Below are 23242 nucleotides of genomic sequence, written 5' to 3' on the forward strand. Positions count from 1 at the left end.
CAAGATATGATCTTTGGATCATGTGATAGTGAAATAGCTCATCTTGCTCCATTTAGATTTTGTGATGGGTGCACTGTATCTCAATGTGATCTATGTCAAAAAACTAACTAAGCAATTCATTAGACCTTCACAGAATCGAACCCGGGTTTCATAGAATCCCTACAGTGTGGAAACAGGCCCTTCGGCCCAACGAGTCCACACCAAACCTCAGAGCATCCCACCCAGACCCATCCCCCTCTAACCCACCTAATCTGCACATCTGTGAACACTATGGGCAATTTAGCATGACCAATCCACCTAGCCTGCACATCTTTGGACTGTGGGAGGAAACCAGAGCAGCCAGAGGAAACCCACACAGACACAGGGAGAATGTGCAAACTCCACACAATCCCCCAAGGGTGGAATCAACCTCATGGGGATTAATAAATAGCTTAATATTGGAGAAGTCAGAACTATTTAATTAATATTAAAAGTTAACTGGGGGGAAACAGAATTTATGCTGGAAGCTCATTTGTGAGTTATCTCAAAGTAAATCACAAGAAGGCCAATGATGCTGAGTTCTGCCCATAGATCATCATTTTCCGCAGATGTGAGTCTGAGACCAGACTGTTTCTTATAACTGTAGAATTCTACTAAAAGTTGGAGAACTTTGAGCTGGATGCTGCTCTTGACCTGGTTGCTGACTTAAATTGAGATCATTACTTTGCCTGTCTATGGAAAGATGTCTGACTTTTAGTTGCTGGTATCTCCTGAAATCATAAAGAACTGCAGAGAAAAAGAAGAGTGATTTTACTTTTCCCTGCAGTTCTGTATGATTTGTTGACTTTAGGGTTGTTTTGATGCCTCCAATGTAAATAACTACTAGATGAAGATGGGGATGGTATTGCCACCTCTCATTTATTTGGTTTAAAAATACACACAATTAAACATTTGAACTTCACCATGAAAGAAGAATTTGCATATTGTGCATATGTTGAAAGAAGCAGATGCAACTGTACTGATGAATTAAGATTTGATGTTAAAACAGGTCATCAAAACTTAATTTAAAGGGAAGAGTTTGGGAAAAAAATACAATTTGCAAGTCAGAAATTACTCCATGCAAAAATAAGGTCAGTTACTGATAGTACCTCTCCAATGTGTCTGTAATTGCAATTAATAGCTTCAAAAATTCACAATTAACATCATTTCAAGTGCTTACTTTTGAGTCATCAACTGCTCATCACTTTGACACATTCAATAACGCTGTAAGTTAGAAAAGGCTCTGCATAATGCTTGTGTTGAAGGCTGGTACCCCATAACTTTTGAGGATAAGAAGGCACAGGATTTGTCATGTACGGAGTTTTTGTTTCTTTGATGTTGCTTCTTCTCAGCCATGCTCCTCCCTTGAGGTCATTCCTGCCTGCAAGGTTTGTTTCTGCATTATATGTCGCAGTGTAAATAAAGGAAGCACAGGGAGTGCTAAAATAATATAAATATAACAAAAGTCAATTGGAATGGTGCATTGTTGCAGAAATCTTATGCCCCAGCTAGAAATAAACTGGAAAAAAAATATATAAATTGTATTTTTGAGATATGAGTGTATTGTGGTAGAACCCAGAAGACCTGAATTTTCCAAACGGCTAAGTGTGAATTTTGAGGATATTCTTATGGAGCGCTTTCTCTGACCTCTCTAGTGAGTTATGTCATACAGTTCTCCCTGCCAACCTCATTCGGTATGCGCCATGTTGCCATCGCACACTATCTTTGGCTCACCAGTAACAAAGTGCTCACCTCTGCTGAGACCTTCTGAGATTCCTGGTGCTGGTGTCATATTTACAGCCCAGCTGTGAAAGATATTAAATACTGTGAGCCAGGACTAGCCCTTTACAATAGGCACCCCCTGAGTGACTTGGAAAAGCAGCCCTGACTGATGAATGACAAGACTCCTCAACTGTCTTACCATGAATTTCTGGAGTTGTTGCGCTGGTCCTGCACGATTGATCATCGTCCACTCTCGGACTATAATGGTGTCGAATCCCTGGACCTAAATGCCCAAGGGGCTGACAAACCAAGCCCACAGATAGATATCACACAATGCCCTTGAACTAACCGACAGGATCTCTAACTGACAGCAGCCCCTTTGACTTGACTGAGGACTTTTTCCCTCAGACATTGAGATATGGCCATTTAGTTGGTGCACATTCAGCTTTTTTGCCATTTAAGCTGCAGGCACTTGGCGCAGGTATGACACGGTCATTGCATGGGGCCATGCAGCAACAAGTTCACCTCCTCGATCATTCATCATTGGCAAACGTGACTTGCTGCCTGCCTTTGTGTCTGCGATAAAAGTCAGGGCAAGACAGATTATGCATTTAAACTGAGTGAACACGAAGCAGCCAAGCTAAGAGGCGAGACCCCTGCTCTGATGCGCGAGATGGGATCCAGTTCCTGCACGCACTGTCACCCGACTACAGAGTTGTAATGTAAGGCATTGGTGAGTTCCAAGTGCAGTGTTGAAGTAGTGAACTATTATAAGTGATGTGCCAAAATGATGTGGTGAGGCTGGTGCATTTCCAATGTCATTGTCTGTGAACAAAGGGTACAGGTGGTTGCTGCCCATGAAGTGTGGCCTGAGATGTTGGGAAATGCTGTCGCAGTGAATGACTGGAGAAACTGCTGGAGAGCTGGCAAGTTGAGATTGTCATGTTAGGAATTGTCACTGTCTAGTTTCACTTCACTACCTGAGACAAGATTAGCTAATAATGAGATGTTAATCCACTGTTCTGACTAATTGGGGTAGCATGCTGGAAGTCATGCCCTGTTATTCCAAGTCGTCACAAAAGTTAAATATTTTTTTCAAAAGTTCACAAAGTTCCCTAAATTACCTGACTTCCAGAACTAGGTTGATAGAAACGTGAACCAGATTTTTGTCTGGAACTAGAATCACTATTTATTACAAGTATTAAACCAACTACAGGTAAATAATTGTAAAGCCTCGCAATATCGTGCTACAAGTAAAAACACTAATCCCATTATAAATTCTCTTTTTCTTTCACTCACTCACCCACTCACACATACACAAGCTGACAGGATAAATAAACTTCTCTCTCCACAGATGCTGTCAGACCTCCTGAGTTTCTCCAACCTTTCCTACCTTTATTTCAGATCTCAAGCACCCAAAATATTTTATTTTTATTTCTCTTTCCCTGACACTGACTTCATTTCCTTCAAACTGCTTTAAACAGTGCTGCAGTACTGAACTTAATCGATTGCCTTTATTCCCTCAGACTCATGGATCTGTTGGTGAACCTTGGTGGATTTGGGTGGAAGATCCTGTGAATGACCACATATATCACTCCGAATACTTCCTCCTCCAAAAGAAGCAGGTGAGATGTAACCACATAGCTAATACAGTCAAACTATTTCCCCACACCCACCAAATTTGTGTCTTTGGCGGCTACCACAGTGAAGTAGAATTGATGTATTGCTGCAATGTATTTCTTGCAGGAAATGTGTTTTTATTTACCAAATTGGGAAGACAATTGAAAGTTGTTCAATTTAACTGCACTAAACACTGCTTAGGTATGTCTGAAAGCTGATTACCATGATTTTACAACAAGTATAAGCCTGTAAAGTCAATTCTATATTCTACATGCGTGTTATCTGCAATCTCCCACTGCTCCATACAGCAATACTTAATCCTGTTGATCAGCCCTTTAGAACATTCCTGGAAACAGGTGAAATTGCTTCAGTAATCTTACTGATTTATGTCTTGTACTCAGCCTTGAGGTCAATCAGTCCTTTGCTGATTGGCTTGAATGAGAGAATTGGATTCCATTATCAGGGTAACACTCCTACTATTCATGGTTGATCCTAACAGTTTTGATAGGAGTCTTCTTAAGTAAGAATCCAGCTAAAATAGTAAACAAGAAGGTAATCTGAAGACACAACTTATGATAAAAAGGAAACTGACACTTAAATTCACACTTGGCAATTTTCCCTGGACACTTTGATGATCAAGAGTCTTTGAGGTCATCAAAAGGAGGTGTTGAATTGCAATTCCCATAATGACAGAAAAGTTAAACCGTAACCTAGGAAAGCTGGATGATCATAAATAGTTCATTATGAATCTCTGTGCAGCATCATGGCTGTTCTTTGTTAAAGATGTTATGTAAGTACAAGTGGTTGTTAACATAAGTCATAGTAGCAACCAGCTGAACAGTAAAATAAGTGATCAATGAATATTGTGAGCATAATTTTAAGCCATGCTTATCTTTCACTCCTCACTTGTTGCCGTCTATGATGCATCTGCAGTCATTCCTTTGATCTCCTTGTCCATGCTGTCCCTGCCTTAGAATGCACCTCAGCGTGGGCTGTAGCAGTCTGACCTACTTATTGGTTGTAAAGATTAGAAGAGTTGCAGGGAAGGGCACAGGAATGCGGTTGTTCAGAGCAAGGTCTGTTCTTGCTCCATGATTCCCACATCATCACTACCTTTTTTTTCAATCATGGGATGAGGGTGTCACTGGCTAGGCCAGCATTTCTCGCCCATCCCTAATTGCCCAGAGGAGAATTAAGAGTCAACCACATTGCTGTGGGCCGGGATGGCAGTTTCCTTCCCTAAAGGACATTAGTGAACTAGATGGGTTTTTCCAGCAGTCCACAATAGATTTATGGTCATCATTAGACTCTTTATTCCAGATACTTATTGAATTCAAATTCCACCAACTGCCGTGTCGGGATTCGAACCTGTGTCCCCAGAACATTACCTGGGTGTCTGGATTAACAGTCCAGAGATAATATCACGAGGCCATTGTCTCATGGGACCTTAGGATCTGTGTTTTGCCCACCCCTGTTGAAGGTCAACTCAGTGCACATCAGTGAAACTCTGCAAGCACCTTTCAACTGAGGAGCTTAGAGCAATCATGGCACTGACTGAGCTTCTATTGTAGCACTTTATTTTTCTTTGGAAGTGGCAATAGTTGTAGCAGAAGCTACAATCTCAAAAATCAGGCACTGTTTGAGACCATGGTCCAGAAGGTGGAATTGACCAGCCTGACCATGAAACCAAGAATCATGAAGGAAGTGGATATTTTCATCCCTCAAGCCTCTAAACTTTCAGGCAAGCTTTCCATTGCACCAATGTTTGGATTGTCACACTCGTAATCCTTCCTCAGAATCCTAGCCTTGTGAGGTCCTTACCTAACTACATTGCAGTAGAAATCCTCTGTGCCCTGGCTTTCAATGAGGTAGCATCCGTAGTCTCCCACCTGATATGGCCATTAGTACCTGTTGTGCTCCATTGTAATGATCCTTTTTCAAGCCTAATTTCTGAGTTACATGTGGTCTTGTCTCTCACTTGCTGCCCATGGCAGTGCTAGCTATTGACACAATGCCTTGTCCCTTATTCCTCCTCCTTTTCTTCTGAGGGTGAGGTGCCATTTACTGTTCCTCTGTTGTGGGAGGTTTGGATGGAGGCAGGCTGGGTTCTGCTCCTGGAAGTTAACAGTAATAAAGCTAGATGGAGTTTGGTGTATTGCATTCGGCCGTTGTTGAATGATGTATGTTTTTTGACCATATGGAACTTGAGTGAGAATTGGATTGAGAGATTTGTGATTAGAAATAGTTGTTAATCTGTAAGAATGCTGGAGCACCAGAGCCTCTAGACAGGATGTTCCCTGCTCTGCTTCTGGCCATTGTGGTACCTCTCTCAAATTTGGCTAGCACCGTCTTTCAGCTTGTGGTGTGTGTATAATGCATCATGTGGTTGAAGAATGTTGAGGATAAGAATGTCTATGGAGAATACAGAATAGTGATAGGAATTTTGGACGTCAGTGTATGGTTAGATGGTAGATGAGGTTGCGATGATAATGCTGTTATTGAGTGGTGTATTTGTGAGGCTACTCGTGTCAAATAGTTAAATTTCTGGTGACACTGAATCCATGTAGACAGGGCTCAAATATGTCACACCTCAGGTGACCTCCCACGTCTAAAGCCAATAGTACCATGGAGCAACCTCCTTCAATGCTGTAATCGTTCAGCCCATCTCTCTCCAACAGCAAATCAGCGAGTGCTGTTTACTCAGCTTTTGCCCCACAGCCCTGAAAATTATTTCTCTTCAAATAAATGTCTAATTCCCTTTTGAAAATCATGACTGAATCCATCTCCACCGCACGCTGAGGCAGTGCATTCTAGATCCTAACCATTTACGATGTTAAGGTCCTCATGTTCCCCATGTAATCCTCTTTTTTTTGTTTGCTATTCACCTTGAATCAGGTTGGTCTGGTTCTTGACCATTCTGCCAATTATTTAAATACACAGGTACCTTTTTAACTGCCTCTGCGGCCTCCTTCACATAGTGCAAGTATAGGACATCACTCCACTTCTGGACTTCCTCCACAGGACCACTACACCCGAGAACCTCAATCTTGGCTTCGGAGCCATCAGGAAAATGTGCTGTTGTATACCAGCCAGAACATTTCACACCTTCAATGAAAGTCGATACAACACTTCATTAGAATTGCTCCAAATGTGCGCTCGAGCACTAAATACTGGGATCTATGTTTGAGTGTCTTCCAAAAACATTTGAATCATGGTAATCATCAGTTATCTTCAAAATGGTGGGCTACATAAATAAGTGTATCTTACTATGACAACATCTATTTTGCCCTTGTTTTCACCCTTTACCCAAAATAGCCAGAGTATCTATGTGCTGGATTTTTCCTTTAGAGCAAGTTGGATCACTTGGACCAATGTGCAGTTAACAGAATGTCTGTACTCTAGATGAGAATCTTTATGAACTGTTCATGTGCATGATGTACTTGTTTTGTTTTGCCTTGAAACTTTACTTAGTGGGCAATTGCAAATTAAAAGGCATTTTGGGAGTGGAAAAAGTACTTCACCTTCTGTTTTGTTTTGAATTGATTGTAGGTTTTGTCCAAAGAGCCGCAGCTGCTGGTATTTACCATTCCTATTTTTGAGCCATTGCCCTCTCAATACTACATCCGGGCTGTGTCTGATCGGTGGCTGGGAGCTGAAGCAGTGTGCATAATAAACTTTCAGCATTTGATTTTGCCAGAGAGACATCCACCTCACACCGGTAATGTAGCTATGATGCACCTACTAATGAATTATTGGTAGACTGGCGATAATTTTCAATAGTGCTCATCACTCTAGGTGGCTCAAATGGTTTAATCAATGCATATCTGATCCCAGATTCAATTCATTATTATATTGTTAGTACAGTGCAATGCAGTTCTGTCAGCTGGTCTCATCCAGGTAGATGATCAGTACCATCACAGGTAGCGTCAGCAAGCATCATTCAGAGAGCCAAAAATTAGCCACATTTCAAACTCCAATCACTTTCTGTTGACTTTAACTGGAAATGCAAATGCGGAGACATTATATGAGATTGCTCTCAGGTTCACATGAACAGTGACATTGTCAATGCTAGACCCAAGTGACAGCAATGTCACACCTGAGTCAAAGGATTGTGATTTCTGCCTTATTCCAGCACTTAAGCACCAGACATTTCAATGTAGTAGCAAGGGAGGATAGATTGTCAAAGATGCCACCTTTCAGAAGAGATATTAAACTGCTGTTGCTATCCATGCAGTAAAATGGTGTTCTACAAAGACAAGCAGGGAGACGTGCTCTTCCGATGTCCTGTCGAGCATTATCAGGTCATATAAATGCCAGATAATCTTTCTTCATGGCATTTATTGAGCAATATCTGGCCATTTATTTACTGTTTGTGGCAACTTACTGTCTGCGTACTGGCTGCTGCATTTGGTCACGAAACAGCATTGGCCACACTTCCAATGCAGACATTACTTCCAGAGATTGACTTTAAAGACCTTCTCAATATAAAAGGAGACATGTGCTATACTAATGCTACACAATGATGGTATTTTGAATTTTGGTCAACGAAAGTGTTCATGTTGGGATGTGACTGTCCCCAGAGTAAAAGTCGAGAAATATTTTGTCTGATTTTGTTTTTCAGTCCACCTCTCTTGAACAAATACATTGCAATTAAAATCTTGTCTTTTATACCCTTAGATGGCTTTTAATCTTTTGACATTATCTGCTTGTTTGTATCTTGGCAGGTTGTATGTGTATGTTCATAGATATTACATGTTTGGGCTTTTTGTACTTTGTAGAATTGCTTGATCTGCAGCCATTGCCCATCAATGCTCTGGGAAATCGAGAGTATGAAGCATTGTACAAGTTCACCCACTTCAATCCAATCCAGACTCAGATATTTCACACCCTCTATCATTCTGACTGCAATGTACTACTTGGAGCTCCCACTGGGTCTGGAAAGACAGTCGCGGCTGAACTGGCGATATTTCGTGTTTTCAACAAATACCCAACATCTAAGGTAATTTTGGGTTTAATTTTGTCTCTTTGTAGCATATTTGGTTGTTATTTAGTTCAACCTTCTCTAAATCTTTATAAAACTGTATCATAAAAGCTTCACTTCACCAACACCTTCCACCCCAACCTTAAGTTTACCTGGACCATCTCTAATACCTCTCTCCCCTTCCTGGACCTCTCTGTCTCCATCTCGGGCAACCACCTAGAAACCAATATTCATTTCAAGCTCACCGACTCCCACAGCTACCTAGAATACTCCTCCTCCCACCCACCTTCCTGCAAAAATGCCATCCCCTATTCCCAATTCCTTCGCCTCCGCCGCATCTGCTCCCAGGATGAGGCATTCCACTCCCGTACATCTCAGTTGTCCTCATTGTTCAAGGACCGTAACTTCCCCCCGCTCAGTGGTCGAGAACGCCCTCAACCGTGTCTCCCACATCTCCTGCAACTCATCCCTCACACCCCGTCCACGCAATAAGAACCACAAAAGAATCCCCCTCATCCTCACGTACCACCCCACCAACCTCCGGATCCAACGCATCATCCTCCGACACTTCCGCCATCTGCAATCCGACCCCACAACCAAAGACATCTTTCCCTCCCCGCCTTTATCTGCTTTCCGGAGGGACCACTCTCTGCGTGACTCCCTTGTCCGCTCCACACTCCCCTGCAGCCCCACCACACCCGGCACTTTTCCCTGCAACCGCAGGAAGTGCTACACCTGCCCCCATACCTCCTCCCTCACCCCCATCCCAGGCCCCAAGAAGACTTTCCACATCAAGCAGATGTTCACCTGCACATCTGCCAATGTGGTATACTGCATCCACTGTACCCGGTGTGGCCTCCTCTACATCGGGGAAACCAAGCGGAGACTCGGGAACCGCTTTGCAGAACACCTACGCTCGGTTCGCAATAAACAACTGCACCTCCCAGTCGCGAACCATTTCAACTCCCCCTCCCATTCCTCAGACGACATGTCCATCCTGGGCCTCCTGCAGTGCCACAACGATGCCACCCGAAGGTTGCAGGAACAGCAACTCATATTCCACTTGGGAACCCTGCAGTCCAATGGTATCAATGTGGATTTCACAAGCTTCAAAATCTCCCCTCCCTCTACTGCATCCCAAAACCAGTCCAGCTCGTCCCCGCCTCCCTAACCTGTTCTTCCTCCCACCTATCCCCTCCTCCCACCTCAAGCCGCACCCCCATATCCTACCTACTAACCTCATCCCGCCCTCTTGACCTGTCCGTCCTCCCTGGACAGACCTACCCCCTCCCTAACTCCCCACCTACACTCACCTTTACTGGCTCCATCCCCGCCTCTTCGACCTGTTTGTTTCCTCTCCTCTATCCATCTTCTATCCGCCTCCCACTCTCCCTATTTATTTCAGAACCCCCTTCCCCTTCCCCTTTTCTGATGAAGGGTCTAGGCCCGAAACGTCAGCCTTTCTGCTCCTATGATGCTGCTTGGCCTGCTGTGTTCATCCAGCCCTGCACCTTGTCGTCTCATAAAAGCTTTGTCTCCCAAAATATACACTTATATCCTCTTTGAAACTTAGCTTCTGTGTATTTATTGCCCATCCTAACTTGTTATTTATTTGATAATTTGACTCCTGAAGCTTCATTTTGTAACCTTTGAGCTTTTGTATGATTTTTAGGCTGTTTATATTGCTCCTCTGAAGGCACTTGTCCGTGAGCGAATTGAAGATTGGAAAGTCAGGATTACAGAGAAGCTGGGTAAAAAGTAAGCACCAAACTGAATGAAGTTTTTTTTTCATCAAATGAGGTGTTCACTGGTGAAACAAGTGAACTGCACATTGTTGCTGTTGATTTGAGTGGAATTAAATCAAGCAAGCATAAATGTAGGCATGTATATGTACTGTAGTCTTGAATTTCCAGTATAATGCCAGCCAAATACCAAGCTCCAAATGTCCCAAGCTTGAGAAACTTTGTCAAATTTGAGGAAAGCATCAAGCTCACAAAATTGAGAGGACTGTAATTTAATTGAAAAAATAAAACATATTCATAGTTAACGTTTCAGGTCCAGTGAGCCTTCCTCAGAACCCTTCTGAGGAAGGATCACCGGACCTGAAACGTCAACTCTGTTTTCTCCTCCGCAAATGCTGCCAGACCTGCTGAGCTTTTCCAGCAACTTTGTTTTGGTTCCTGATTTACAGCATCGACAGTTCTTTTGGTTTTTAAAACATATTCACAGTTGCTGAGGAGATAGTAGGAACTGCAGCTGCTAGAGAATCTGAGGTAACAAGGTGTAGAGCTGGATGAACACAGCAGGCCAAGCAGCATCAGAGGAGCCAGAAAGCTGACGTTTTGGGCCTAGACCCTTCTTCATATTTGCTGAACCTTTTAACTTACTAATGACAAGTCATGATATAAATTAATTATATATGAATTGTATTTAATTGTTAGCAGGTGGTAGCATTAATTCGGGGTTTAGTTGTGCTCATATGGTTAGAACAAGACTAGAATTCAGGTTAGATTAGGAGGTGCATGTCTGGAATGTGTATCTCCATAAATAAATGCCTTTAACTGTGTAATGGTTGGCTCCAGAATCACAGAATTCTTATGGCACAGAAGGAGGCCATTTGCTCCTCATACTTTCACTGGTACCTAATGGCAATCTCCTGATTTATTCCCCATATCCCTGCATACCATTTCCAAATAATTATCCAATGCCACCTGAATGCCTTAATTGAAGCTGCCTCCATCACATTTCCAGGCAGTGCGTTCTGTATCCTGAGTACTCACTGTGTGAAAAAGATTTTTTTCTCACGTTATCCTTGCTTCATTTGCTCGTCAGTTTAAATCCATGCCCTCTTGTTCTTTTATGTTTCATAAGCAGGAAGAGCTTCTCCCTGACTGCTCTGTCCAGCCCACTCATCATTTTGAAAACCTCTATCAAATCTCTTCTCAACATTCTACTCTCCGAGGAGAACAGCCCCAACTTCTTACATCTATCCTCATAACTGAAGCCTCTCATTCTTAGAAGCATTCTTGTAAATCACTTCTGCACTCTGACCAATGTGTCCATATCTTTCCTATAACATGGCACCCATTACTGTACACAATACCCCAGCTGAGATCTAACAAGTGTTATGTACAATTTCAAAATCATTACCTCGCTCTTGTACCCTGCATCCCTATTAATAAACCAAGAACACACTATACTTTATTAACTGCTGTCTTCACCTGTCCTGCCACCTTTAATGATCTGTGTGCATTAACACAGGTCCCTCTGTTCCTGCTTTCCCCTTTAGAACTGTACCCACTATTTAATACTGTCTCTCAATGTTCTTCCAACCAAAGTGCATCACCTCACACTACTCTGTATTGAGCATCATTTGCCACACACTCCACTAACTTCTCAATGTTTGTCTAGAGTTCCACTCTGTCCTCCTCAGTTTGCAGTTTTACCAAGTTTAGTGCCATCTGCAAAGTTTGAAATGGTTCCCTGCATGCCAAGATCCAGATCATTAAGATATTCTCTATGCTAGTGCCCGCTGTATCCCTAAGTATTTTGCAAACTTTAGTATTCTCTTCTACTATTCTTTCTTAGTTGCCACACCCATCCAACTTCATCCAAAGCTATCTCAATAGAACTAGCAAATGCCTCGCAAGGAACTCAGTGCTATGTTCCCCAGAGGCAGTCCCAGTGTCCCAGGAATCTGAAGCCCTCCTTCCCGCAACATCTTTCCAGCCATGCCTTTATCCAGCTTATCTTCTTATTTCTGTTCCCCAGTTCTACCCTTCACAACCTGGCTTTATAGGAAATAGCAGGTTAGCAGAGGATGCTTATAAGTGAAGGTTAGAAACTCTGAAAAAACTTCCAGATTAAAAAAAAAAACTAAGATCCTAATGCCTGCTATGAAACATGGCAAGAAGCAAGTGAAAATTGTAAAGATTAGTTTCATAGAAACATAGAAATATAGAAAATAGATGCTGAAGTAAGCCATTCAGCCCCTCGAGCTTGCACCACCATTCAATATGATCATGGCCGATCATGCAACCTCAGCATCCCATTCCCTCCCTCTCTCCATACCCCTTTAGCCACAAGGGCCACGTCCAGCTCCCTCTTGAATATATCTAATAAACTGGCCCCAACAACTTCCTGTGGGAGAGCATTTAACAGGTTCACAACTCTGAGTGAAGAAATTCTTCCTCATCTTAGTCCTGAATGTCTTACCCGTTATTCTTAAACTGTGATCCCTGGACTTACCCAACATTCGGAACATTCTTCCTGCATCTAACCTGTCCAGTCCCATTAGGATTTTATATCTCTCTATGAGATTCCCCCTCATTCTTCTAAATTCCAGTGAATACAAGCCCAATCGATCCAGTCTTTCCTCGTATAGCAGTGCTGCCATTCCGGAGATCAATCTGGTGAACCTTCACTGGACTCCCTCAATAGCAAGAATGTCCTTCCTCAGACTAGGAGACCAAAACTTGCATGCAATACTTAAACTGTGGCCTCACCAAGGCCCTCTAGAAATGCAGCAAGACACCCTTACTCCGGTACTCCAATCCTCTCGCTATAAAGGAGAGCATGCCATTAGCTTTTCTCACTGCCTGCTGCACTCGCATGGCAACCTTCAGTGACTGTTCCATCATGACACCCTGGTCTCGTTGCACCTCACCTTTTCCTAAACTGCCATTCGGATAATAATCTGCCTTCCTGTTTTTGTGACCAAAGCCGATATCCTCACATTAATCTCATTATATTGCATTTTTCCAAGTATTTCATGTCTGATGTTCTTAGAATATGAACCAGATTATAAGTGAAAGGATTAAGTGAATATGTGGGTATGCGTTTCCGAAAAGAAAACAAGGTATAGCTGTGACATCGCTTGCCACAAGAAGTAAAATCAGAAATGAAGTATTTTGCGACAGAGATGCTTCTCACATAGAGAGTGAAGAAGATTTGGACCTTCCCTTAGAGACCTTGGATAAAATCTGCAAGAAAGGTGAAATTAATTGTGAGGACATCTGACCTCGAAGCACAGTTTCAAAGTAAGGGAGCTGTCATTTAAGGCAGAGATAAGAAGGTATTTCTTCTGTCGGTGGTTAGTGTCTGAAATTTTTCTTCCTCTCAGTCCTAAATGGCCTACCGTACCTTGAGACTGCATCCCTTAGTTCTAGACTCTCTGCCCAAGGAAAACATCCTTTTTGCATCTAGTCTATCAGGTTCTGTTAGAACTTTATATGTATGTTTTAATCAGCTAAATGTTAAAGCAGGCTTATTGAGCTAAATACTCTTGTTTCTATGTTCCTATCATAAACGTGAGAGATCATGTGAAAGATGGATTCAATTTCATTTGGGATCTGTAAGTCCGTACCAGCATTTAAATTGCTGGAATGTGTTAAGGTGTCTCAAATTGACAGACAACTGGTTCTAAAGTAATGTTCCATTTTGGGGACAGAGACCTTCTTGGATCAGAGTTCTGCTGCCTCAAAGTAAGAAATTCCAGGGGAAATTCATTTTGTTCACTCTTCATGGAACAGATGAGCCATTCTGCATTGGTGTAAAGGATAGACTCGATGATTGCCAGATGCCTAAAGAGTGTATAAGTGTACTGAGTGTAAAAGTCTACGTCAAGAGGATTCAAGACAGGCAAAATGAAGCTGAAAGCACCTTTAGCTGATCTATCTATTACAGCAGAAGACACAGTAAGGTGCAAATGAATCCAGGGATGCTTAAGAATCTGTTAATGGATGTGATTGGAGTATCACGCAATGAAAAGGCTAAAAGAAAGCGAGTAGTCCTTGAAATAACTGCTTCTATATCTTATGGTCTTAGGAAAGTAATTATGAATTTCAACAAATTCCCAAGGAATAGTATGGTTTATTTCTGTGATGAATATGTTTGTTTCACTCTCATTTAGCTGTGAAATACTATGTAATGCTTGCAGTTCTTCAGTATGTAGATAGGTTCATGAAAATGTTAACTTGCTTCATTCAGCAGTGAGGATGAATGTAAAGTGAATCACACTAAGAGATAACACAATATGTAGCTGGAGCAACACAGCAGGCCAGGCAACATCAGGGGAGCAGAAAAGTTGATGTTTCGGGCCGGGATCTGCAGTTCTTACTATCTCTGAATGAATCACATTAGTTGTTTTAGATAGTGCTAGAGGATCTGCAGATTGTGCAGTTTCATTTAACCGAACCTGATATTTCTCACCAGTGTTAGCAAGTATAATGGCATTAGGTGATCATAATCAGACAAAAAAAAATACAAGTTGTCCTGATTTTGCTCACCCTACTTGTCAAAGTTTAAAACCCTGCTAAAAAATTACAGGTGTGGTTAAAGAAGAATATATGAGGCAAATTGAGGAGATTGTTAAGAAGTTTGATAACTTTTTAAAAGGGTATCCTACATTCTATTGTAGGCTTTCCAGTTAGCATGATAAACTAAAAACAGATCCCGCACTGCTTTATTAATTTTGAAAGAGGAAAATTATCAGGAATCCTTTTGATGCATGTTAGTGGTTTACCATTGATTGGTAGTGTGGAGTTTGAGAAGTATTGATATTAGAGTACCTGTCGAATTTAAAACTGAGAGTCCACACTGCGAGCTTTTACATTTATTTGTTTAGTACCAAGCTGGATCATTCTGGAAAACTTAAAATCAGTGATCCAATTTAGAGTGTTTTATTGTCATCCTAGTTTATTATCCTAGCTGAGAAAGATGACGTTATAATGAAAGAAGAAATGGGGCAATTGCAAAGCAAAATTGTTCAATTAAAGTTGATTTGGCACTGTTTGGACAAGTAGCTAGTTTAACTGTGTTCAAATAAAGTATAATGATGTAAACTCTGAAGTTGAGGATGTTTTAAGGGCAAATAAAGTATAACTAAAGCTAAATTGGGAGAATTGCAGACTTGCGTTAGATAGGGACATAAGAACAAGAGTATTCCGTTCAGACCCTGAAGTCAGTTCTACCATTCAGTGAGATCATGGCTGATCTGTGGCCTAACAAATGACCAAGGAACATGACGTCAGCCATGTTTAGTAACCTTTCCATGCTAACCTTCCTGACAGGTATTCTGATGCAGTTGCTTTCATAATCATTATGATGGGTGAGAATATAAAATGTTTTTAGTTGGAAATGCCTAGCGAATAAAAGGATTTGATAAAAACTAACACCCTCTGCTGAAACATTAATTATACAGAGGCAATTAATGTGTACTTGTTAATTTTTAAGCGAAATTTTGTGTATTGGTCATACTGAAAGTAGTTAATGTTAACTCATTTATTGTTGTATAGTGCTTTTCTGTTTTGGGAGAATGTGCAGTCTATGAACACAGAATTGAAAAATCTTATGGATCAGTCTTGCCAATGTGAACGAAGAAACATTTCTAGAATTAAATGGGCAATCTAGCAACTGCCTGATTGTTTCACTACAAAAAGTATAGGTAGAAATTAGTAGAAACCCTGGAGAAGGGGCATCTCACAATCTCAAACTTTCTTTGTACAGAAAATGGAGGTCTTTTGATTTGGTTCGTTTTTCTATTATATATTGAGCCTAATTTTTATTTAAAGAAAGAGAACAGAATCTATTTGTTATATATCGATTGGTTTCATTGGTGGGCGTTAAATAGGGATTCACTTGGATTCCTAGAAAGAAAGTCAAACTGTAAGTAGGGATGGGTTAGGAAGTGCACGTTTGAAATGTGTATCTCTGAATAAATGCTTACAAAATTATATGGAGATGATCGCCTCCATTTCTCCCTTTACCACTTGTGTTTCTCAGAAATAATAGCATTTATCTGTCTTTAGCGTCATAGAACTGACAGGAGATGTGACTCCAGACATGAAAGCAATTGCAAAAGCTGACCTCATTGTCACAACCCCTGAGAAATGGGATGGCATCAGTAGAAGTTGGCAAAATAGAAGCTATGTCCAGAAAGTGTCGATCATCATTATAGATGAGATCCACTTATTAGGTAAGCATTGCAAGATATTAGTTTTGCTAATTAACTTAATTTTGTACATTCTTTTCCTCCCTTTCCTCTCAATTTTAATCCTTCCCTTTTTATCCAAAAAGCAGGGATGACAAGTTTTTGCTGTTTGGCAGATTTGTTTCAAATAAGCATTCTAACCTTGAGGGCTAGTTCAAAATATGGGATTTCTTTTTAAAAAGCATGAAAATTCAACTCTGCTGTCAATCAGTCAAAGTTGACTGCAGTGTCCTAATTGGACAAATGGAATGAGAGAGAGAGAGAGATGGAAGGAGAGAGATGGAACTGCTCCCCCAGTCAGAGATTCTGTCTTTGTCATGCTATCATCATTAATTCCTTCAATCACAGGTTCCTTTCCTGTCTGCCCTTGTTGATGCTTTGGACACTGGATCAATGATTGCAAGAGCGACAAGTCTGGCAGGGAGGATCTGGCACTATGGAGGAGAACATTGGCTGCTTTTGATCAGATTCTTAACAGTTTGCACCATTTTATATCCTCCATTAGCCCAGAGGCAAGAAACTGAGTTCATAAAGGGTGGACACGAGAAGAAGCCCAAAATCCAGAGTGGGGTTGGGGTAGTTTCGTCAAAGGGAAATCATGCCTGAGAAATCTGTTTGAATTCTTTGAGGCGGTAATGAGAAATTTAAACAAAGGACAGCCGGTGGGCATGACCAATTTGGACATCCAGAAGGCCTTTGACAAGGTGCTACGCAGGAGACCTCTCAATGAAAGCCCATGGTGCTAGAGGCAAGGTACTGGCATGGATAGAGAATTGGCTGACTGGCATAAGGCAGAGTGTGGGGATAAAGGGGTCTTTTTCAGGATGGCAGCCAGTGACTAGTGGAGTTCCACAGGGGTCCGTGTTGGGACCCACAACTATCCACACTATACATTAACAACCTGGACAATGGAACTGAGGTCATTGTTACTATGTTTGCTGATGTCACAAAGACAGGTGAAGACACAGGTCATGTGCAGGATGTTGCAAAAGGACTTCAACAGGCAAAAAAGTGGCAGGTGGAATACAATGTGGGGAAAGTGGGGAAGAATAGAGACATACACACACTATTTTCTAAATGAGGAAAGGCTTGAGAAATCTGAAGCTTTAATGAATTTAGAAATACTAGTTTAGGATTCTCTTAAGGTTAATATGCAGGTTCAGTTGGCAGTCAGGAAAACAAACGCAATGTTGGCAATCATTTCAATAGGGCTAGATACTGTAAAGGCTGTATAAGGCTCTGGTCAGTTTTCACAATATTGTGATCAGTTTTCAGCCCTTTATCTAAGAAAGGATATGCTGGCAATGGAGGGGGTCCACAGGAGGTTTACAAGAATGATCCCGAGGATGAAAGGTGTATGACGAGCGGTTGTTCTACCAAGGAGGTGCAGCACACAGAGATACAGTGTAGGCTTTTCAATACTTCCACCACTTTTATACTGTTATCAGTTACTGGAGACTGCTTGGGTAGAATTGGTATCAAAAGCTGAGATTTGAAATATATAACTATATTCTAAAATAAAAAGAGGAGAAAGATTTTTTAAAAATCTATTCAAACTGAAAAGATAAGATGCTTGTCCTATGTGGATTGTATGCCTGAGTTTTAAAAGAATTCAAGGAAAATATAATAGAGACATCGAATACTTTGTGGAAAGTGGTGTAATATACACCTAGCCATAGCCCATGTCATTCACATCCCAGTAAGATTCCACTCAAAGTTGATTTAAATGATTATTAAGATAACTAACACCCAACAAATTTCTTGAAGACAGCCAGAATAGATAGATTAACGTTGGTGAAAGTAATGATGATTAAATTATTATACATTTTCACATTATTGGTCCTGCCACCCTTAATGAGTTTTACTTAATTATTTAATTTATTATTCTCTTATTAACATTGCTATTTATATATTTTCTTAAGTTTACCACCAATTTGTGAAATATTTCAAACCTTAAGAATATAATAGGTTTCAACTCGTTACCAGATACTCATTAAACAGCGAGCTCATTCCCCTGGAGCAGAACAAGAAACCATTCCAAGCTCTCAAGTTTGCACTCCGTTTCATCAACTGCATCTTTGCCTCTGGCTACAAGTTATGATAGATTATAAATACAGCTCCGTGATTATTTCAACACAATTTCTACCCCTGCCGTACTGTTCTGTTAACAATATGCTTCACATTAACTGAAGAACCAGAACTTGCCATTGCTTCTGTTGAAAGCATGGAATTTTTTTTATCTCTGAGTTTAAAAATTACTGTCACTTATAAAATTGATTAATGTTTAAAAATGATGCAACAGCATAAAATCTGTTTATTTGCAGGGGATGACAGAGGTCCTGTGCTGGAAGTAATTGTGTCCAGAACTAGTTTCATCTCCTCTCACACAGATAGCCCTGTGAGGATAGTGGGGCTATCGACCGCACTGGCAAATGCCAAAGACCTGGCTGACTGGTTAGGTATCCGACAGGTAAGAATATTAGAGAAAGAAAACATTAGACTACGGGGAGCAGTTACAGATCCTGGGCTAATGCCAAATGAATTATATGTGTCTGTGCACTTTGGGAGCCCATATCATTTAATGGTACATTGCAGAATCCTATGATTTGCAAGCTACAACTGACAGTGATGGAAGCCTGTGCCTGTCGTCTATATCATTGATGGTGCATTTCACTGAACGATAAAGATGCATCTTTTGACTGAGGACATGTATCTTGAAACAGAGCTTGTATAACTCACTTCATATTTAACACTAAACAGCCTTCTGTCATTTTAAAGCTTTTGTGGCCTTGATTTTATTACTTCAAAGAAAACTGATGGAATGAATGCTAAGGATGTTTGGCCCTTGCTGCTAATAGTGTACTGGATTCAGTAGCAAGCAGGCACAGCTTATACAATAAATACTTTTCAATTTAAAAATGTATTTATCATACTGACATATACTTGACATGCAACCAGGCGAATGTTCTGGGGAATGGCATCAAATCCTATCGTAACAGGTGGTGAAATCTGAATTCAATAAAATATGGAATTAAAAATGTTAACCTAATGGTAATCGTGTAACCATTATCGAATAATATAAAAGCCCATCTGGTTCATTAATGGCCTTTAGGAAGCAGAGTCTGATAGCTTTGCCTGGTCTGGCCTTTATGAGAATTGGACCCACAGCAACATGGTTGATTCCCAACTACCCTCTGAAATGACCTGGCAAGTCAGACAGTTGCATCAAGCTAGTGCAAAGTCTAAACAAGGGAATGAAACTGGAAGGTCAATCCAACATGGACCGAATTCAACTGTGTCAAGCGTGCAAAGTCCTACTCATCAATATATGGGGGCTTGTGTCAAAATTGGGACGACTGTCCTTTAGACATAGTCATACTCATAGAATCATACCTTACAATGTCAGGTCAAAGATGGGCAAGGAAACTCCCTGGTAATTACCATATACTGCACCATGAACCCTCCCATGAACCTAATACCACCACCCCCTCCCATGCCCAGCTGATGAATTAGTACTGATCCATGTTGAACAGCACTTGGAGACAGTACTGAGGGTGGCAAAGATGCAGAATGTAGTCCGGATGGGGGACTTCAATGTCCATACCTAGAATGCCTCAGCAGCACCCCTACTGACAAATTGGTCAAGTTCTAAAAGACATAGCTGCTAATCTGAGTCTGCTGTAGATGGTGAGGGAGCCAACAGAGGGAAAAACATATCTGACCTCATCATGATCAATCTACCTGCTGCAGATGCACCTGTCCATGACAGGATCAGTAAAATTGACCACTACAAAGTCTTTGTGGAGATGAAGTCCCTCCTTCACATTTGAGATTACCTTTTATTGTGTTCTGTGGCACTATCACCGTGCTAAATTGGACAGACTTTGTACAGATCCATCAACTCCAGACTGGCTGTCCATGAGCTGCTTTGTGGGCCAACAGCTGCAGCCATTTGGCCCAACGTCACTCCCAGTCTAATATTACTTTCAAGCCAAGATATGAACATGGGGTCAATGATGACAGCAGGAGAGTATGCCAGGAGCAGGACTAGGCATAAAAATAAGGAGTCAACATGGTGAAGCTATGAAATAGAAGTACTTGTGTGCCAAGCAGCATAAGCAGCAAGTGATAGAGCTAAGTGATTCTAGTACCAATAGATAGGAACTGAGCTGTGCAGTTCTGCCATGTGTAGTTGTGAATGGTGTGGACAACTCACTGGAGGAGGAGACAATTCCACAAACATTCCCATCCTCATTAATGGGGGAGCCCAGCACATAATTGCAAAGATAATACTGAAACATTTGCAACAAGCTTCAGCCAGACATGCCAAGTGATGCCACGGATGCCAGCCTTCACCCAATTCAGTTCATTCTAAGTGATTATCAGAAAAAACAACTTTAGTTACTGCAAAGGCTACAGGCCCTGACAACATTCCAGCATCAGTATTGAAGACATCTGTTCTAAAATTTGTCATGTTCCTAGCTAATCTGTTGCAGTACAGCTACAGCACTGCATCTACCTGACAATGTAGAAAATTGCCTGGGTATGTCCAGTACACACAAGCCAGAACAAATTCAACCCAGCCGTTTAGAATCCTATTAGTCTAGTCTCGATCATCAGTAAGGAAATGGAAAGACCCATCTAAAATTTTGCTGTCAACCTGATGAACCTGTTGAATGCCAAACAGTATTAACAGGGTACAATAGACAGAAAAATAAAACAAAGAACTGTGGATGCTGAAGATCTAAACCAAACAAAAACCTAAATTGCTTTAGAAACACAGCATTTGTGGAGGCAAAACAAAATAACTTTTTGAGCCCTGTGACCCTCCTCACTTATGAAGAAGGGTCACAGGATTCAAAAGGTTAATACTGTAGTTAGCTCTGTAGTCCTGCCATATCTACTGGTGATTGGTGGCAGCTCCACAAAATGCCTTGTCTCTATAATGGGGACGTCCTGCACTCTTTGGGCAAAACACAAGGCTGAAGTGTTTGTATCCATCATCAGCTAGAATTGCCGAGTGGATGATTCATCTGATTCTTTCTGAGGTTCCAATTCAACCAATTTGATTCACTTCATGTGACAGCAAGAGATGACTGATGACACTGGAAACAACAACTGCTGTGGATCCTTGCAATATTCTACCAATAACATTGAATGCCTGTCTTCCAGAACTAGCTGTGCCCCTAGTCAAGTTGTTCCAGTACAGCTACAATAATGGTATCCACCCGATGTGTGGAAAATTGCACAGGTTGTGGCCTGTCCGCTAAAGGAGGATAAATCAAAGTCAGCCAGTTAAGCCCTATTAGTCTATTTTTGATCATCATTAAAGTTAGCAATGCTGTCAGTGCTCAAGTGGCAATTGTGCTATCAAAGGGCATTTAGAGGAATAACCTGCTCACTGATGGTCAGTTTGGGTTTCACAAGAGTCACTCAGGTCCTGACCTAATTACAGCTCTAGTCTAACCATGGACAAAAGGGCTAAACTCCAGGGGTGATATGAAGTTGACTACTTTTTGATGTCAAAGCAGTATTCGACTGAGTGTGGTATAGGAGCCCTAGAGAAAATTGGAGTCAATGGGAATTAGTGTAAAACTTCCACTGGTTGGCAATTGGGAGAAGGATTAGAGAGGTGATGAGGAAAGATATTTTCACCCAGAGGGAGGTGGGTGCCTTGAATCCACTACTTGGAAATCCTCATTTCATTTAGAAGAAACCAGAAGTACTGAAATCTGTGAGGCGATGAACCAGGTGTTGTTAAGTGGGATTAGAATGTGTGACAGGTTTATTCAGCTGGTACAGACATGACGATTGACTGACATCTTCCTGTGCTATAACTGATCTATGGGCTAACACACAGGATAATTGTTGTAGTTGTTGCTCAGTCAGAGAATGTCACTTCAGAAGTTCCACATGGTAGTGTTTTAGACCCAACCACCTTCATCAATTACCTTTTCTCCTTTGTAAATTGAGAAGTAGGGCTGATCAGTGACAAGTAGTATTCATACCATACAAGTTCTAGGCAGTGACCATCTCCAAAGGAGACAATCAAACTATTGCTGCTTGACATTTAATGGCATTACCATCATACAGTCCCCTAATATCAACATATTAGGGTTTACCATTGACCAGAAACTGAACTGAACTGGCAGAATAAATATTGGGCAACAGCAGGTCAGAGGCTGACATCCTGAGTATTTCCCCTCCTGTGCCTCCAAAGCTTGTCCACCATTCACAAGGCACAGGACAGAAATGTGATGTAACATATTCCACTTGTCTGGAATAGTTTGGCTCCAACCACGTTTGAGAAGCTTGACTCCAGCCAGGACAAAGCAGCCCACTTGGTTGAAACTCCATCCACCACATTCATTCCCTTAACCATCTTTACTCTTTACTCACACCATGACCACAAATATTCACTCCTTCTCTACCAACGCACAATTGCAGTAGTGTGTATTATCTACAAGTAACTCAACAAGGATCCTCCAATAGCAATTTCCAAAGCTAAGACTTCTGCCTAAATAAAAACTGAAAGAACTGCAGATGCTGTAAATCAAGAACAAAAACAGAAGTTGCTGGAAAAGCTCAGCAGGTCTGGCAGCATCTGTGAAGAAAAATCAAAGTTAACATTTTGGGTCCAGTGACCCTTCCTCAGAACCGGACCCAAAACATTAACTGTGATTTTTTTTCTTCACAGATGCTGCTAGACCTGCTGAGCTTTTCCAGCAACTTCTGCTTTTCTTCCCTATTTACAGCATCTGCAGATCTTTCAGTTTTTATCAAGCTGTATTCCATCCTGATTTGAAACTGAATCAGTGCATGAACAACCTGGAACTCCCTCCCTTACGGAACTGTGTAACACCTCAATACCCAAGGACTGCAGCAGTTCAGGGAGGCAGTTTACCAACACC

General features: G+C 41.4%; 1 protein-coding gene across 2 annotated transcripts in view; it reads left to right on the forward strand.

Moving 5' to 3' along the window:
* The window catches only part of ascc3 (activating signal cointegrator 1 complex subunit 3), a 494022-nt gene that overhangs the window by 335834 nt on the left and 134946 nt on the right, over nucleotides 1–23242 (forward strand). For both annotated transcript variants that reach the window (XM_048596924.1, XM_048596923.1), the window contains exons 23-28: nucleotides 3267–3365; nucleotides 6910–7078; nucleotides 8139–8359; nucleotides 10014–10099; nucleotides 16150–16316; nucleotides 18656–18801. In XM_048596924.1, coding sequence (XP_048452881.1) covers nucleotides 3267–3365; nucleotides 6910–7078; nucleotides 8139–8359; nucleotides 10014–10099; nucleotides 16150–16316; nucleotides 18656–18801 — 888 coding nt within the window. The remainder of the gene's footprint in view (nucleotides 1–3266; nucleotides 3366–6909; nucleotides 7079–8138; nucleotides 8360–10013; nucleotides 10100–16149; nucleotides 16317–18655; nucleotides 18802–23242) is intronic.

The sequence above is a fragment of the Rhincodon typus genome, chromosome 5 (assembly GCF_021869965.1).
Source record: "Rhincodon typus isolate 14 chromosome 5, sRhiTyp1.1, whole genome shotgun sequence".
Taxonomy (NCBI): domain Eukaryota; kingdom Metazoa; phylum Chordata; class Chondrichthyes; order Orectolobiformes; family Rhincodontidae; genus Rhincodon; species Rhincodon typus.